The sequence below is a fragment of the Tachysurus fulvidraco genome, chromosome 13, assembly GCF_022655615.1.
Source record: "Tachysurus fulvidraco isolate hzauxx_2018 chromosome 13, HZAU_PFXX_2.0, whole genome shotgun sequence".
NCBI classification, from domain to species: Eukaryota; Metazoa; Chordata; class Actinopteri; order Siluriformes; family Bagridae; genus Tachysurus; species Tachysurus fulvidraco.
In genome coordinates, this window is record NC_062530.1 from 18,537,328 (window position 1) to 18,556,174 (window position 18,847).

An 18,847-nucleotide genomic window follows, 5' to 3' on the forward strand; every position below is an offset into this window, starting at 1 on the left:
CCCCCCAACTGCTCCCTGGGCGCCGCAGCATAAATGGCTGCCCACTGCTCCGGGTGTGTGTTCACGGTGTGTGTGTGTTCACTACTGTGTGTGCACTTTGGATGGGTTAAATGCAGAGAACGAATTCTGAGTATGGGTCACCGTACTTAGCTGCAGTGTTGTAATGTAACGGAGTAAAGATACTTCGTTACTGAACTTAAGTAAAAATGTTACGTATCTGTACTTTACTTCGCTATTTAAATTTATGTAAACTTTCACTTTTACTCCACTACATTTCCTAGATAAAATGTATATTTTTACTCCGTTATATTTCCACTAAGCATCTTCGTTACTCGTTACTACAAAATAAAATCAGAAGAAATGTGTGAGACTGCAATAAGGGAGGTTTGGTGAATCACTGCTCCTATATTGCATTACGCAGCTTCGCACGCTCTACGGAGAAGCACAGGTACGCGCAGCCTGCACGCGCACTCAGAGCTGGAGGCGTTTATCTATAACGGCGGCAACCAAAAGCAACCAAAAGCAGTGAAATGTCACTATTCTTATTACCAGAGTTTATAGCACAAACAAAATATTAATGCAATATCAATACTAAATAAAAATAACATTTATTGATTTGGTCTTTGTCTTGTGAATATTTTAATTATTAATGACTGCATTCATTGGAAACACTGTTTGTAGAGAATGCACACATACATGAACTGATTTGATTCAAGACTGGCATCATTACATCATGCATAAAATTTTGGTGTCCACTTTTGCCATTTAATAATACCATAACTTTTGGCTTAGTATGTAGTCATATAATATATAATATAAAACTCTTCTTGTTTTAAATTCTCACTGAGGTCTCAAACCCCTAAAGATGAAACCCTAGAACCCCCCTGCTCTTATGCCTACTGAAAATCACTGAAATTTCACTTTTTACTTTTACTTCAAATACTTAAGTACATTAAATATCAGAAAATGACTTTGATACTCAAGTACAGTATATATCAGATACTTTAAGACTTTTACTTGAGTAATATTCTAAAAGGTGACTTTCACTTCTACCAAAGTCTTTTTCTAGTACGATACTTCTACTTTTACTCAAGTATTGCTTTCTAGTACTTTATAGAACACTGCTTAGCCGTATGTCACTTCACTTCACATTTCAGAAATCAGACTTTGGATTTGACACCGGATGGTGCAAAAAACAAAAAAGATCCAAGAGTGAGTGCAATTCTGGAGCAGAAACATCTTGTTAATAAGAGAAGTCAGTGGTGAAAACTGGTTTAAACTAAAACTAAAAGGCTATAGTGACTTAAACTAGAACGGTACATTTCCTGAAGAAAATGTGAAAAAATCCCCTCATCGTGCTGAGTGTTTTGATATATGACACGTCCATGTTGTGCAAAATTTATGATTTCGCATATTTTGGGGGCGGGGCTACGTGACGTCACCTGACGTGACCAAAACACACGTGAGGCAGTTCCCGTCATCAGGCTGAGTGTTTTGATATATGACATGTCTATGTTGTGCTAACTTTTTGATTTCTCTTACTTTGGGGGCGGGGCTACACGTAGCACTTGTTACAAACATGGTGAGTTTAAAAGCATTAAAGTTATTGAGCTGTATCTGCTGAATATTGTGTACTGTGCTGCTGACTCATGACTGGTCAATTGGATATTTACATGAATGATTACAAGTGTTCCTTTTAAAGTGGCAGGTGTGTACAGGCAGCTGTACAAGTATGCTGGATTGTCTTTTGAGAACACATTCTAAAATACATTTCATGGACCTCCTTATTATCAATTTATTCCTTCATGAACATTTCTAAAATATTAGCACCACAGAGTTTGAGTTTGTGTTTGAATAAAGGTTGACATTATTTATAAGCCTACTTGTTTTCTTTAATTATCGAGGCTTGGATTAAACCCAAAAATACTTGTTTGTGATTTTTACCACGTTAAAAATTTTTACAACCACAAAATAAACAACCACGACCCCTCGATCAGTTTCACAGGCTCCTGAGAGTTCCCGGACCCCATTTTGAGACCCGCAGCTTCAGAGATGCCTTTCTGGGAGCCCAGATGTCCAGTGTATAGGCCATGGCAGTAATCCCTTTAACCATGTAATTTGTGGCAATCCTTTCCTTCACTCTGGGGCAGGAAAAAAAATATGTGTAGTCTCTGGTATGCAGCCAGACACTTAAACATGAAAATGTCTAGAAAATGAAAACCTTCATTCAGCATGAGATGAGTTGTTCTGCTGAAGTGTTGAATTTTCTAAACGATGCAGAAGTGTGTTTATTAACTTCAGCATTTCTGAACATTAATGGGAGTGAGCCTCACATATGTGAGAGGGCATTACTGTGATATATATTGCAGACTGTTTGATTTTGAAAAACACTCTCAGGCTGTTGGATTAATCTGACTGAAGGCTATAGTAATGTCTCCCGACATATATCCCTGCGTTTCAGACACAGCGCCCTGTTTTCTGCCCCGAGCACTAAATCTAAATCCACCCCGCATCCCCCCACAACCCCCCTCTCAGTTCCTCCACACGGCTCACACTGAACACAGGAAGCCTGGTGCCTCCTTCTCTTCTTTGATCTCTTCGGAGCAGGCGGTGGTATCAAACACACACTAATCTCGCTGCCCATCTCACTGCACTGAACTAAATCAAAACATGCTAAAAGCCCTGTGAGCTGCACTCACTTCTTCATTATGAAAGAGTCCAGCAGGGGACATAAAGGGACGTGTGTTACACACAGGCACGTACTGTACCTGTTTGTGTAAAGTTAAGCCGGTGTACCTGCCCTTCTTTCAAATCCGGACAAGTAAATATGTTAACTAATAATACTAGAGAAAGAGGACAGTTAATAATGAACGAAGGTCTATGTAAAGATAGGACAGATACTGTAGAAGAGAAGGCATGGAAGTAAAAGTGAGGCCATCCGTATGAAACGCAGTGCCACATTCTGCTCGGCAGCCTGAAGCTTTAGAGAAAAAGTGCTGCTGTGGCTTTAAAGCTCAAAGAAAGGGAGCAGTTGGGAGAAAATGGGCCACTTGCCTAAAGCTAAGTTTGTTGGTTATTGTAGCATTAGATTTCTGTAAGAAAAGCAGGACAGAATAATCATTTATACTGGGTGCAAAAGACACAAAACACAAAATAGCACAGTTAGGATTGATTGATACACGTTTTTTAAGATGTTAGCGGTCATTTAGTTACGAAACTATAAATTTTAACTGTAATCTGAAAGCATTAAAAAGCCACTCTTTTGAACCTTATTATCAAATCATTATGATTTCAAGAAGAAGAAGAAGAAGAAGAAGAAGAAGAAGAAGTATAAATTACTTGTATTTGACATACCCACATACTCGTCCATACTGGTTGATCAGGTCCTTCTGAGCTTTGAAACAATCCTACAAGCAAGAATGGGAAAGATGTCAGATACAGTGTGTAAGTTGCTAAAAACACACACGTCACAAAAATGTAAGAAGTGTTATTTGATCACGTACAATCACAAAAAAGAAATGCATTAGGACTGATGAAGCTTTGTGCTCTGTTAGTGTCTGTGTGTTGTTTTGAATCCAACTCGGCACCATTTTTACACGAGTATGACAGTTGACTGACAGTTTAATAAATCTAACATCAAACCCCTTAAAAAAAATCAAGTTCACTGTGTGTGTTTGTGTGAGTGTGTCCTCAGTCACCTTCTGACTTTTTGTGCTGCTTGTAAACAAAAGATTCTGTTTAAGACACAATATGAATACTTACATTATACAGTATGTATAATGCTTAATATGTAATAATAAGAGATCCAACCATCCACCATTTTATTGGTGGTTTGCACCATAGTGTGGTAACAGTTAGTGATGTTCATTTAGCAATATAAATGCACAGAGCTTGTGAGTATAGTGAGAGAACAGAGGAAAACAAATGAGAAGTTGGAAAAAAAGCGAAGAGAAAGAAAGACCACATGAAAAAGGAGAGGAAAAGAGAGTGAGATAAAGAGACAGCGTTGAACATGAACTCCTTTTGTTCTCGGTTCTCAGTGGGTGGCCACTTTTGCGAGGAGAAAAAAGTGCATTCAGATTCATGTACGTCTCTCATGTTGCCATGTCGTTTTGTCTGCTTCTATTAATTGCCTGTCACGACATGACTGACATCGTTTACTTTTCTCCACCAAGGTCAATGTGCAGATTTCTTCATGGCATGAAGGCTTGTTGGAAAAACAGCAAGCCGAATGAAGTAGGTTTTTTTTTTTTTTTTTTTTTAATCAGAATAAAAAAAAAATGAAATATATATGTACAGTATATTACACTCCTACTTCATTTGGCTAACTTCTTTACATTTCTACAACACACAATATATAATATAATTTCATAACGTTTCAGGTTTGTGGGGATTCAGTAAAACTTCATATAATAAATACAAAATGTATTTTATTTTCATATTTGAAATATAAAAAAACGTTAATATTCTTCAACAAAATTCTGCACAACTTTCATGTACAAAATTGTATCTTGAAATCAGAGGCTTCCAATCAGTTTAAATTACTGACAAATCTTATTGGAAATGCAATAAATAGAACCTGGAAATGTGCTGTCACCTGACATCATGATATATCTCGGTAAAGCGCGATCCTAATACGAAGCATGTGATACTAATTTCTCTAAATGGAAATGATGATCTGTTATATGACCCCTTAAAACATGCTTCATTCCTATTTATACATGCTCTCAGCCTCAAGGGTGAAACTATAAAGCTAACAACACCTGACGCTGCAAAATGTCTAGGCTATTTAAACATCTATAAAGCCACATTAAGGGTCGTGTGTCCTAAATGGATATGACAGGCATTAGCTGGGCCATCTGATGCAGAGGATTGTGAATAAAGCTGATCAGAGGCTGGAAAGGAAGAGCTTGGTTCAGCCACTAGGGGACAGTACAGACAGAGAGGGTCTTGTAGCTCAGCTGCAGCTGATTTGTGGTGAGGGATAAACCAAGAGTGCAGCAGTGACACATCTTGGCATTTCCTTCCTCTGAAATAATAAAGCAGTCCCTCAGTAGAATTGTAAATATTCACTTCTATAGCTATTCTGAGAGAGTGTTCATTTGAGGATAAATTTTAGACAAGAAATAAAATCAATTAAAAATAGCAATTCAATTATAAAAAAAAAGAAGTAAAGAAAGAAAGAAAGAAAAAAAGAAAGAAAGAAAGAAAGAGTAAAACAAATGCACACAGATTCACATACAGTCCTGATTTTGTATGCATGGCAGCTTGTGACTCTGCCATCTCCGAGCTAATGAAGGAACCGAACAGCGCTGGCTCCGTGCCCTCTGCCCTCCCCTTTTCTACCCAGAGATGCTAGCCAGTGCCATTCCCTGGTGGGCATTAGGCAGTGATGTGTGTGTGAGTCCATTCCTCAGTGAGCATTAAGCAGTGGGGTGTGCCCTTTTGTCCTGATCTCGCCTCTACAAGGCTTTTATTACTGTTCCATCATTCGGAAGAGACAAGGATCTGTGCATCTGTTTATATGTCCCTGGGTGTCTGATGCGCATGTGCAAAAATGTGCATGTGCATATGTTTGTAGGCATATACATGCAAGTATGTTTGTGTGTGGGAGCTAGACACAGAACAGAAGACTGTGCAGCATGGCTAAACTCAAATGAATGGCTCGCTCGCTGCAGTCTGCCAAAGGCCTAATTGAGGATTCATCACAGATGGGTAAGATCAATAAAGCCGGCCTGACTGAAGCAGACAGGCCACGTTGGAAAGTTGGTCCTATCGGAATTTTCTTAATCCAAAAAGATTAGCCACGTTCACTTGTTTTGCTGGCACAACTGTTTGTCCTTGATCTTTTAAGAAAAAGAAAAAGTAAAAGGTTTTCTCATATTTTTGTCTCAGTTATAGCTTCTCACGTGTCTAAGTGGCACACGGTGAGTACTGTGACAGCTCCTGTGCAAAGACCTCAATTAATCCTGGAACGCAAAAGTAAGTGCGTTGTAGTGGTAGTAATGTGGATGTGCAGTGTATGTTGTGTGTGTGTGTGTGTGAGAGAGAGAGAGAGAGAGAGAGAGAGAGAGAGAGAGAGAGAGAGAGAGAGAGAGAGGAGAAAGAGAGAGAGAGAGGGGAGAAAGAGAGAGAGAGGGAGAGAGAGAATGGATGATGTTTAGTGCTTTAAATGGACCTAATATCACCTTCATGAGTGTTATATTTCATAATGGAGCGCATTTTGCTAATGTGTGTGTGTCTGTGTGTGTGTGTGTGTGTGTGTGTGCAAGAAAAAAGAGAGAAAGGAATCGTTCTAAAATGAAAATGAAAGACATGTCAATAACTATTTTCCCCTCTGTTTTCTTCTCACACTATCTCTGTTTGTTTCACACAAATCTGTTTTCACTTTCACTGACACTCAGTTATTTGAAAAAGAATGATTCATTTTTATCTAAATCACAAAGTTTCCTTCTGAGATTGAATCTCTCTCTACAATAGCAGGAATTATCATTTCCTAAAATAAGCTTTGCATAATGCTTCTTTTACAAGCTGTATTACTTTCACTGAAGGTTTTAAGAACAATTCACACCGAATACTTATAAAGGCCATAGACATCAGTCCACAGTTCAAATCCAATTTGTGAAAATATTTCAAATTAGAAATGAATAAATCTACAGCTATGTTGCTCAGCACTCATTCCACCAACACAGGTAACCAGAAGAACCAGAGGAATGTGGCGTGTAAATAGCAAAAAGACACAGCTGAGATTTTCCCTAGGATACCCTCTCAACTGAACACAAGCCCTTCTGCGACACAAATGGACTATCCACCAAAAAAGAACAAATTCCAACATCTTTAGTATTCAGGACAGCTCACTGCTGTTCTATGTGTGCTACTAAAAACCCCAGGAGGTGGTCCAACATCTTATTGGATCGAGTGTCATTCATGCCAGCAACGGTTCCATGTGTTGTGCCCGAGCGTAACAAATAATCAGTTTAAAGAAGCACAAAACCCTCAGTGACTGTGGTGTTTGTGCAAAGAATGTGTCCGTTGCTAACAAACACTTCACACCTTTAAGCAGATGAAGTAATATCTTACTTATTTTTTAACACTAATTATTAGACAAAGCTCGACCGAGCACACTGTGCAAAATATTAAAGATGTGCTTATTACAGAGATAGAAAATCTGAGCTCAAGAGTATAATAACCTCAAATAAAGAGGTGGCTTTTTAAAGCCCTATCGGATGTGGCTGGAAATTATACAAAAATAACCAAATTTACTTGGATGTATCTATTTATCTATAAATACAAACCAGCATATACACATATTTAGTATTAAATACATGAAGAGTTTTTACAGGTTGCAACCTTATATTTTGTGTGTTTTATTTCTATATATACAAAATATTTTTATTTCACTGATATTAAATATACTGATACTTTAATTGCTTTACCCTACATTCAACTGACTCCATCCCCATGTGCCATGAACTTCATCTTGTAGAAAGCCGATACATATGAAGCTCTTCCCATCAGTGCAGTGTGACTTTAATTTTGTACAAAAAGGTACATTGTTTGTACATACGAGCTTTAACACCATCGATTTTTAATATTGTTTCTCGTCACTGTCAAGTCTGGGCTGTACATTAGGAATCTAAATCGACATCCAGTTTTGTGAGAATGTCTATAGCTATACAAAGCATGTATATGAAAATTAATTGGATGAAAAAGAAAATGAAAGTTATTACTCTCTGCCTTTTTTTTCTTTTTTCATTTTTTGCTCCCTGAAGTATCATGACTTGATACTCAGGGTTAGTTTGTGCTCTAGCTCACTGTTGATACTTAAAACACACACACACACACACACACACACACACACACACACACACACACACACACACACACACACACACACACACACACACACACACACACACACACCTTCCTTTTTGCATATGCTAGATTTGGCTTAAAAGAAGCCTGTAGAACTAGGTCAAAGGATTCTGCTATAATGACACTGGGTAAAAGATTTTTGTGGTCGTACCACACACACACACACACACACACACACACACACACACACACACACACACACACACACACACACACACACACACACACACACACACACACACACACACACACACACACATACACACACATACCCAGTCCTTGCATATTCATTTCTTGCTTTACCTTGAGAAATCTGGTTTGTAAAAACAAAAGTTAGAGAAACATGAAGTGAAAGTGACAGGAGGAATCAGGGATGGACTTATTTAAAGATACAAACAGGCAAACAGACCAGTCTGATTATATATTCAGTAATAATAGATAATAAATAACACTGAGAATTCACACTGAATCAGATTTTATTTATGGCTTTAGGGAGTCACAATTAGTCAATTATTTTTACCCATCCACAAAGAGACATTATTCTAAATAGCACCTTCAACAGAACTCTTCTTAGAATCAACTGAAAGATTTTAGGAAGAGTAAATTGCAGAAAGAAGAGACAGTCTTTTCAAAAACAGAGAGATAGAATGGTGCCATAAATGACAGGTCATCCAGTCCAGCGTGGCTCCCTGACAGGAAAATATTGATGTGTGAATGTAATCAGGGAGAGCAGAGAGAGATTCATCCATAACTCCTGTTTTCCTGCACATCAACGTAGTCCAAACTGTTCGAAAGCTGTATAAGATTTGACTGCTCTTGTACAATTAGCTGAAAATGTCCAAACTACATAACCAGGGCGTTAAAGAAAGAAACATTAGCTCATTTGGAAACATTTTCAAGATATTTATGTTCAAGTTTTATTACAGCCATGAATCTAGCTTACATCTGCATGGAGATGTCTTGCATCATAAGAGCAGAAAGTACTGAAGCCTTCTCCTCTTATATTATTTAATTCATCATCTTTTAATATCAGGTATCAGTGTGAAAATGCACACATGACAGCGGAGATCATCCACGTGACTTCGACACACTTAAACCCTGAATCAAATTTTTATGCACACAGCCCAGGAGTAAAAGTGTACAGAAGAGAATAAATCTCAAATATTAATAAACTACTATTAAATACAGACACTCATCTTCCTTCTTATATATATTCAGCCTAAAATAGGTCATTTGCATAGTAATGAATTTAGGAATCACATTACACTCAAAATCATTACATTTGAGTAATGAAGATTTGAGCAACTAATCAGGCAATTTGATGATCTTTGGGTCTGGGGTCCAAGCGCTGTGTGACACTGCAAATAGGCAGTGGAATAATTTCAGAATTACGAAGGAAGAGATTGATTCAATTCAGAATGCTATTGTAATGAATTTCTAACAGCTGCTTTCCAGACAGATTTCTTTTTTAGCATGCCCCAGTTGGCATCGCAGATACACAAATGCAGTTATTATGTTTAGTGATGACTGGATTTGGACTGTTGTGGGTCACTGCGAGTTCGAAAAATTCCCGACTGCAAACAGGATTTCGAAATGCACTTCTGTCTGCAACGCTGTGTCTTTTGACACTACTATTTTTCATCAGGATTCAGCCCCACTGAGGCTGGTTCAAACTAAATCCCTTACTCTTCCTCAATCTGCTTGTATGTACAAAGTAGTAGTATGGTTTGGTAAGAACATTGGCTGTATGACTTTTATGAAGCAACCTCAATTTAGATGAGGCCATCCATGATTTTGCAATTTTGTGATCACAGAAATGAACGTGAGCTTCTTGAAATTCGATGGAGCTTGCAATCTGTCAGCTTGGCTCAAGACGCTTTTATCCAAAGCACTCTTCAATCAACGTGATCGCCAGCACAGCTAAAGAAAACTCAGAATAAAAAATCTTAGAAAAAAATGTAAACATAGACAACTCACAAAAAAAAAATAAATCTTTCACTTTATTTTTATAATTAATAGGTTAGTAGTGTAATTAAACTGTCCAAGAAATGTGGAATTATTAGGCTTTTTTGGCCGCCGACTGTTTTAAGGCAGGAGAAAAGAGGGGGGAAAAAAATCAAAACAAAAACAGCAGGGTGCCGACAAAACACACTCGAACTCTTAATAGACACCATTTTCATTATAATGTCTTATGCCTCATTAAGACAAAAGGCATTTTTACAGTGTGGATCACTAAAAAGATGCGGTGCTCAGCTGTCACATGCTAACTTCCCTCTGCAAAACATATGACAGAGTAAGCAGACTTACATGTCGAAACAGCATCAAGTTCCCGATGAACGGAGTCGGTTTGGGGTGTCGGATGCCACATCGCTGCAAGACCGAATATGGGAAGGTGGAATACCTGTAACAGACACAAAGTGAAATGCGCTGTACGTTAGTTAGATATAAAGTGCAAAAGAGACCAAGATGAAGAAAGACACTATGAGGAAAATATGAAGAACTGAAGCCAGAGCAAAGAAACAACGAAATAAATAAAAAAGAGAGGAACAGTATGAAAAAAGCAATCTAATTGAGAAAAACAAGCTTGCTTTATTTGTGCACCACAAGCCAAATTAGAGCGATGAATCAACGTTACAGCAGATATAACAGACCTTAATTGCATAGATGTTCTGTTTTAAAACACTTTAGCATCATAATGACACATAAAGGGTCTGTGAGCACAGAAGAGGGCTGCATTTACTCTATGTGAACAGAAAGAGTGCTTCATGCATGAACACTGCCTCTGCTAACAGAACCGCTCAACATGGGATTTCAACATTTTTATAGATAAAGGAGACGACAAGTCAAGCTCCAAATGAGTCTTCATTAAACAAATTAGCCAAGTTAACTTCAAATATAGCACAGCAGTACTTACAGTGCTCTAGAAAAATGAAATCATTTAATGACTAAAGAAACTACAGAAATACATCGAAGCCTTGTTGTTCACACAAGCACCAAATTTTTATTGTAACCAAAAAAAAAAATTCGATCCATCTCTCTCTCAATCTCCACCTCCACATGAGTTCATTACCATTTTAATTGCCAGATTTGGCTGAGAAGGTTTTATCTGTGCTGTAGAAAAGCTGAAACAGTAGCTCATTTTACAGTATGACACCTCGTTAATTACTCTGCGGCACAAGGCATCATAACAGACTACCCCGCTAACGAATCGGGATAAATCACAGGTTCGCGCTGCCTATGTTTGGACCCATCTTCACAGATAGATTGTCCCAGACATCACCAGATATCTCACAGACAGACAGACATAAAGACAGACAGAGTCCCGATCCATTCAGCTTGTAATTACTTTGGGGCTAACGCAGGATTTCTGAGAATCAGAGGTGTGTATGACTAGAGTTTGACAAGCCGTCGGATGAGATGCACTAGAGACGAGAGGACATTGCAGGCAAGCATAAAGGTTTGGGGTTTGAATTTTTTGGAAAACATGACTCTATTAAATTTCTCCTTAGGGATCGTTGGAGTTAGTAGGCATTTATAGATGGCACACTGTGCCACATAATTGTCTGAACTATGGCATAGTCTGGAGCAGCAGGTGGGCTACGAACGCACAGCTGCGTGTAATGGTGAAAGTAAAACACTTTGCTGCTTACTCTGCACTATCCTGTCACTTCGAATAATGGCACGCTCTTCGGTTGGAGTTGCAAAATGACAGTGTTGTAAATTATACGATGAGTCCATAACAGAAAATTATCTTTTAATATCAGGTATCAGTGTGAAAATGCACACATGAGAGCGGAGATCATCCACGTGGCTCCGACACACTTAGATCCTGAACCACTTTTTATGCACACAGTCCTAAAGTAAAAGTGTACAGATAAGAATAAATCTCAAATATTAATAAACTAATATTAAATACAGACACTCATCTTCCTTCTTTTATATATTCAGCCTAAAATAGGTCATTTGCATACTAATGAATTAAGAAATCACATAAAATTTTTACATTTGAGTAATGAAGTGCAGTTAATTTGAGATTTGGGCAACTGATCAGGCAATTTGGTGATGTCTGGGGTCCAAGCACTAAATAGATTTAATTTTAAAGTTTGCATACACTTAAGATAAAATGATGAAGACAAGTAAGTAAGAGTAGGTGAATTGGGGGTGTATTGTGATGGGAAAATAATCAGCAACAAGGCAGTGTGATGATGATGTCCAACACAAAGCTTCATTAATGCTACCACACCAGTATTATGTTCAAATAACTGGGTATTTTAGTCTTCTTACGCAACAGGGGCATATGGGGCAGTGATAGCTCAAGTGGTTAAGGCTCTGGGTTGTTGATCTGATTGTCAAGCTGACACTTTTGGGCAACTGAGCAAGGCCCTTAACCCCTAGCTGCTCCAGGGGTGCTGTATCATAGCTGCGCTCCGTCCCCAAACGTCCTCAGTTAGGATATCCAAAGAACAGAATTCCACTGTGCTGTAATGTATATGTGGCGATAATTAGAGCTTCTAAGCCCCTAATTTTATTTCATTTCAACAGTATTGTGTCTTTACACAAAAAAAAAGAAAAAGAAAAAAGAAAAAGAAAAAGTTGAGTATTGAGTCTCTCATTTTTATTACTTATACTAAATTTATTTTAAAGTGTCTAATCACTAGACTTGAGTGATTAGATGTCGAGTGATGGTGATCACTGTACATGTACATAGTATTCACATTAAAATAAAAATTACATAGAACTACAGTATCAAATTTAGGGAATTTAAACATGCAAGTATACCACAAGAATCTTTTCTGTTCTGCCACCAAGGTGGTGGAATAAACTTCCTCAAGGTGTCCGGACAGCTGTCACTGGCTATTTTCAAACTTATTCATGAGACACTTTCTTCCCTGTTTGTTGTATGTATGTATTTAAAAACAAACAAACAAACAAATAAATAAATAACAGTGAACAGTGTTTTAGACTCATGGTATCTTAAGTCTGTAACCTAGTGAACCAGCATTAATGTATTCAATGATAGAGACTTAAGCACTTTTGTATGTCGCTCTGGATAAGGGCGTCTGCCAAATGCTGTAAATGTAAATGTAATGCATATGCATAGTAGAACAACCTTAATGTGTCTCTTGCAAAACACAAATGCCATGGGTTCGAATCTACTCAGGGCTTTGAAGAATTTTTGATGTGTTAATGTTACTCAATTCATGTTGACCTGAGATACAAATTTGTACACCTACTAAGTGTTTCCCCCAGTGTATTAAAGATTGTTATAGTTCCACACATTTAGTGTTGAGAAAATCCAGAAGTTGTTTGTTTGTTTGTGTTATTGGTTATCTTATCAGTTTTTTGTTTTTTTGCCTCTTATCTTACCATGAAACTGCAACTGAAGCTTTAGTGCCATCAAACATAAAGTTATCTTCACCTCCTTCCAAAAATGAAACAAAACTAAAAGAAAAGATTGTACTTGGATTATGTTGGGCTCAATAATATAAAACTTAACTTCAGAGCTGCTGTAGAGAATAGAAAATTAATCAACATCTTGTGGCCTACTGTATAAAGTATTTAACAGTGCTGTGGAATAAAGAAATGCAATTTCCATCATCAACACAGAGCGTCTCTATTCACAAACCATGAGGGATGCTATCCTTTGCCCTCAACTGTGTATACTATGTAAATAAACACCCCCAGAAAAAGTATAACATCCTCAATTGTGAAGAATCTAGCATACACAAGTGAAGTAAAGAGGTCTGAAAAGTTTGCAGTAGCAACAGAACACAGCAATGTTACACTCTTGGGATGTCTCCAGTCCAAACACACATGAGGTCCAAATGTCCTGTCCATGCTCATGAGCTCGCCTGAACTTTGCTTTTCCAGTTTGATGTGAACATGTCAGGAGACTTTACTTTCAGGGTGACCTCACTGAATGATCTGTGAACTGTGTGACTTTCAGAGCTGGAGCTGCGCTGAGAGAGAGAAAATGCGAATGGGAGCAACACTTCTGACCAACTGACAGACTCTGAGTCATGGGGGTGTTTTTCCAGAGAGCAGAAAAACACGGGTCAGCCAGTGTTCTTATTAGGCCTGTGGACAAATGGTGGGTAGTAGACGTGAGAGAGAGAGAGAGAGAGAGAGAGAGAGAGAGAGAGAGAGAGAGAGAGAGAGAGAGAGAGAGAGAGAGAAATGAAGAGAGAGATATAGAGAGAGAGAGAAAGAGGGGGAGGATAATGAGGGTACAAATGAGTTGGGGAGAAAAAGTGAGTATATTGAGTTTGAGTGTGTGTGTGTGTGTGTGTGTGTGTGTGTGTGTGTGTGTGTGTGTGTGTGTGTGTGTGTGTGTGTGTGTGTGTGTGCGCACATGTGTGTGTGTTTGAGAGAGAGAGAGAGAAGTCTTTTGGGGTGAGGTGTAATTGGTAGGTAAAAAGCAGCATTAGAGTCGAGCGACATTATACCCCAGTGGAAGCTGCTTTGTTTAGCTCAGAAGAGAGAGAGAAAAGGAAGAAAACACCAAAAGTAAGTAAGAGGAAAGACAAAAGCCAGCACTATAGAGGTTTTTTTGTATTTAATAGACATGGAGACAGACTGACAGACTGACTGACAAGAAGGAAAGAGAGAGCAAGATAATGAAAGGAAAAGAAAAAGAACAAGTGAAAGAGATTGTGCTTTACAGACAGTCAACATGACTCCTGTGGATGTCAGGACAGTCTGTATTAGTGACAGTGCAGAATAATAAGAGCAGCAGTAAGAGCATTTTATACACACACACTGATCTCTCGGTAGGATTAAAAAGAATACCAGCATTGGTTTCACTACGAGTAAACGTAAACAGCCCCGGTGTGTTGTGGAAATCCAATTTTAAAGGGTACCAGTGAGGAAATAACTGCACTCCTAATAGAGATACAGCACATGGAAAATTCTGATAAGGGGGCTAAAAAGGGTAGACACACTGCTTAATGATTAACAGCATTATATGCAGATGCTTCAAGTGTGAAGGCCATTAGTCAGAAGTGTTTGCTGTTTTTAAATTCTTCCACTGCCTTGAGAATACTTTTCCAACATACACTTAGGGGCTCGCAGACAGAGGTGTGAGTAAGACTTTTGGTTTTTTAATCTCAATCATTCCTGTATTAGTTCTAGCCAAACCTGTAGACTGTCTTGGCCAATCCTGTCCCCTAAAGCAGTTCCATTTTCTTTTGTTCTTAAATGCAATATTAATTAACTTACTTAGTTAAGATGCGAAATGAATTCACTCAGTTATGACCAGTGTAACGTATATACTGAAGATCAGGAAAGAATTCAGTGAATGTGTTGCCTAGAGCCACTCAATGTGGCCATCGTCTTTTTCTACAAGCTTCATATCTGCCTGTAGGAGAATGATACACACAAATACACACACAAACACAAACACGTACACACAGACACATACACGCATGCACATATACACTGACATAGCCCCTGACATAATCATTAATGCAGCTAACCCTAAATATTCCCTTTAACCTTAATCTCAGTAATCGAAAGGAATTTCTTTTAGGTCCTTATAAAACTGTTCAATATTCTGAGCTTTGTAGGTCGTTTGGTCCTCAACAAGACATGAAAACATACACGTCCAAATAAAACACCTCCCACCCACCCACCCCCACACACATATACACAAACACACTTTGTACCATAATTGTCTACAATGACATTGACCAAAATATAGCTAAAAAAAGCAATAATGTTATATTTCTCAGACAGCAAGACTGCACACATCTGCAAACATCTCCTCAAGCACTGAGTCATTCCTATTGATCTCAGCAGCTTTAATTGTTCATAGGTCCTTTTAGTGCCTCTGTTTATCATCTGTGACATGTTTTAGGTCTTTTCTACTGTTAAGTGCCTAATAAAAATGGAAATCAATGATGGCACACTGATTCACACAGGATTAGTCTGACAGATTTTAGTACAACCAAGAAATCACATGCACTCAAACAAGTTTGAATAAAAACCTACAGATTCTTGGCAAACTAACTATACAGTACATATTCCTGTTAGTACCTGTTCATCCGGCTCTACAGAAAGACTTTCCCCTCAACCATATAGACTCACACGTACAGTACACACCCCACAGAGAGCTGGCTCATAGAGGGCTTTCTCAGTCAGCTGATTGTTGCTGGTAAACTACCGGTGGAATGATGTGCTTTTTCGGTTTAAGATTGGTTCTTATTGGAGGGAGAAGTCTGTGTGAGAGAAAAGATCACAGTCCAACATCATGCCAAGTAATGTAACCTGGAACCACAAGATTAGCGGAGAGAAGTAAACAACTGGGAGTTTACATTGGACTGTTACAAAGCGACTAGCACAACATCCACTACACCGTCTGAAGATTAAAACCATACGATATTCTAATCATTATTTACTAACTTTCATATGAGCTGCTTCTTTGAACCTTTGTATTATTTTGTTTGTTTCGAATAGCACAAAGCAAGCTGTAATCCCTGATTCATTAAGTATTTACATGAAGATTAATAAAAGCAATTCATGTAGATTCTCAATCTCTCAAATGCTTAATATAAACAGGAGGAGACAAGGCAAAACAGGTAGACAGACAGACAGATAGATAGAGCCAAGTAATATTTGAAACATATGAATGCAAGCTTATGATTTAATGTACCACCAATATTTTATTAACAATAAATGCCGCACTTTCTTTTTAATCAAAAAACATTAAAATTATGCATCCGTATTTCTTTCATTGCATGTCATTCTGCCTGAATTAAACAAAAATCTAATAGTACACTACAGTAAAAGGAATCAATAGACAGAAGCAAATCGCATCAACCATGTGATGTATTTAACCTCTATTCCTGAGCACCATCCACATTCGTGTTCATGCATAATCTCAGCGGATAAGAGAAGTGCTTAACATCCCACTCGAATCTGCCCCATAATCCGAGTGAGTAGCGCAAATGGTAGTGTCACTGAGAAGCCGTGCACACAGGAAGCCTAAAGAATGCTAGTAGCTACACATTACTGCCATTCGGTATGATCACATTATCAATCATCTTCACAGCATGCGAAAGCTCACGGCCCCAGCGCTGCGAGCCGAAGCCTGCGCTTCCTCTGCCATTAATATTAGTCTTGATTAAACAACGGCCTCTCAGGGCAACGCACACCATATGTGCAGCAATAACAATGTTCAAAAAAGCTGGTGGCAACATACCCCACACCCCAGGAGTTTGATGTGGACCATGGTCTATAAAAATTATTGGCAGTTGTAATTCAGTATTTCATGCCACAACAAGCCAAAAGAGATGAATATTTAATGATACCGAAGACTGTAGTCAATGTAAATATTACTGTTAATCTGTAAGAGAAGACATGCAACGCTGTGTGTTAATTAAAAATGTACATGTTAGCACCTTTTTACACTGTACATAAAATCTATTTATAGGTATTGATAAATAATTGAATTTTCATGACTCAATGATACATAAAGAACACATTTTACATACAATGCATCATGAAAACCCCTTCTGAATTTACATATTCAATTAGCACATAGGTAACATATCCTGGTGGTCCTGAGTCTTTTCTCTCATCTAGCACATCTGTGTTAAGTGTGAGGTACTTAACTGATTTGTTTGATCAGGTGTTTTAGAGCGGGGAAACAACAAAATAGTCACCATCTTTGTTATTAGTTTTTAATTCGTTTTAGAGAGTGAGTGAGAACACTGAGTAAAAACAGTACTTAACCCCATGACCCATAATTCTGACTTATAGTTATTATATATTGTATAATTATTTGTTTTATAGTTTTTTTCTTTAAAAAAAAAAAAAAGGAAGATTTTGGGGCATCATGAACTACCAGAACAGCTCCGATGCATATCTGAACTGGCCTGAAAGGTTGTACAAAACAACCTTCTTATTTTGATTCCTTTAATCTGTCACAACATCTAAATAGTGTCATTTTTATATAGAGTACAGTTTTTCTGGGGTTTTTTTTTGTTTGTTTGTTTGTTTTTGGGTGAGGCAGTCAGGTCCCTCAACTTCACAGTATGGGTCTCGATGCACAAGACTTGATTGTGTGATGGCGAATTTTGACATCAAAAAGGATGTGACTGCTGAAAGCATGTCAATATGAGGCACTACTACAGCTTTCAGAAGACTCAACTGACCTTTTTTTACCTCCCTTTTTCTTTTGTGTTGTGTAGTTTTATAAGAAATGCACTACATATATGTTTCCCCTGTCTGGGTTTCCTCTGAGTTCTCTGGTTTCTTCCCACAATCCAAAAGACCTGCTGAAGAACTGGCTACACTAAATTGCCCCTGGGTGTGAATGAATGTGTGTGCTTCACACACTGTCCTGTCCTGCCTCACACACTGCGTTCCTGGGTTTTTTCTTGAAGATAATAAATTATAAATTATATGAATAATAAATTAAATATTACCATATTTATATTACTATATTATATTATATCTCATTCTGTGTGTTTCTCTCTCTCTCTCTCTCTCTCTCTCACACACACACACACACACACACACACACACACACACACACACACACAAAAATATATATATATATATATATATATATATATATATATATATATATATATATATATATATATATATATATATGCATACCTCCCATGTTTCTCAAATTTTGGAGATAACGAGAACTCAGATGAAACCCATGCACATAGAGAATACAAATGAAATGCACTATTTAACTGAAAACAATATTTAGTATATTTGCATTTAATTAATAATATTTAACTCCACATTGGCATCAAAATGGAAGGACAAAGCCTCTACAGATTTTGTGTTTTTCCCTCTTTTTTACACCAATGTCCACCAAGACATATCTGAATCTGAAGTGTAGAAGATGATTGAGGTAGAATATGACATTATGCTGTGATATCCCCCATTGGGACATCAGTAATCAGTAGATTCAGCAGTCTCACTTAAACCGTAATTAAACAGGGAAACCTAC

At 37.8% G+C, this 18,847-nt stretch overlaps 1 protein-coding gene across 3 annotated transcripts in view; it reads right to left on the reverse strand.

The window, feature by feature from the left end:
• Positions 1 to 18,847, reverse strand: part of tbxas1 (thromboxane A synthase 1 (platelet)) — a 69,929-nt gene that overhangs the window by 36,552 nt on the left and 14,530 nt on the right. For 2 of the 3 annotated variants that reach the window (XM_047822486.1, XM_047822487.1), the window contains exons 3-4: positions 10,183 to 10,276; positions 3,355 to 3,407 (exon numbers count right to left, since the gene is read on the reverse strand). In XM_047822486.1, the coding sequence (XP_047678442.1) occupies positions 3,355 to 3,407; positions 10,183 to 10,276 (147 nt within the window). Of the gene's footprint in view, positions 1 to 3,354; positions 3,408 to 3,503; positions 3,607 to 10,182; positions 10,277 to 18,847 lie in introns of those variants that run through there. The other variant, XM_047822488.1, reaches the window with a different exon arrangement.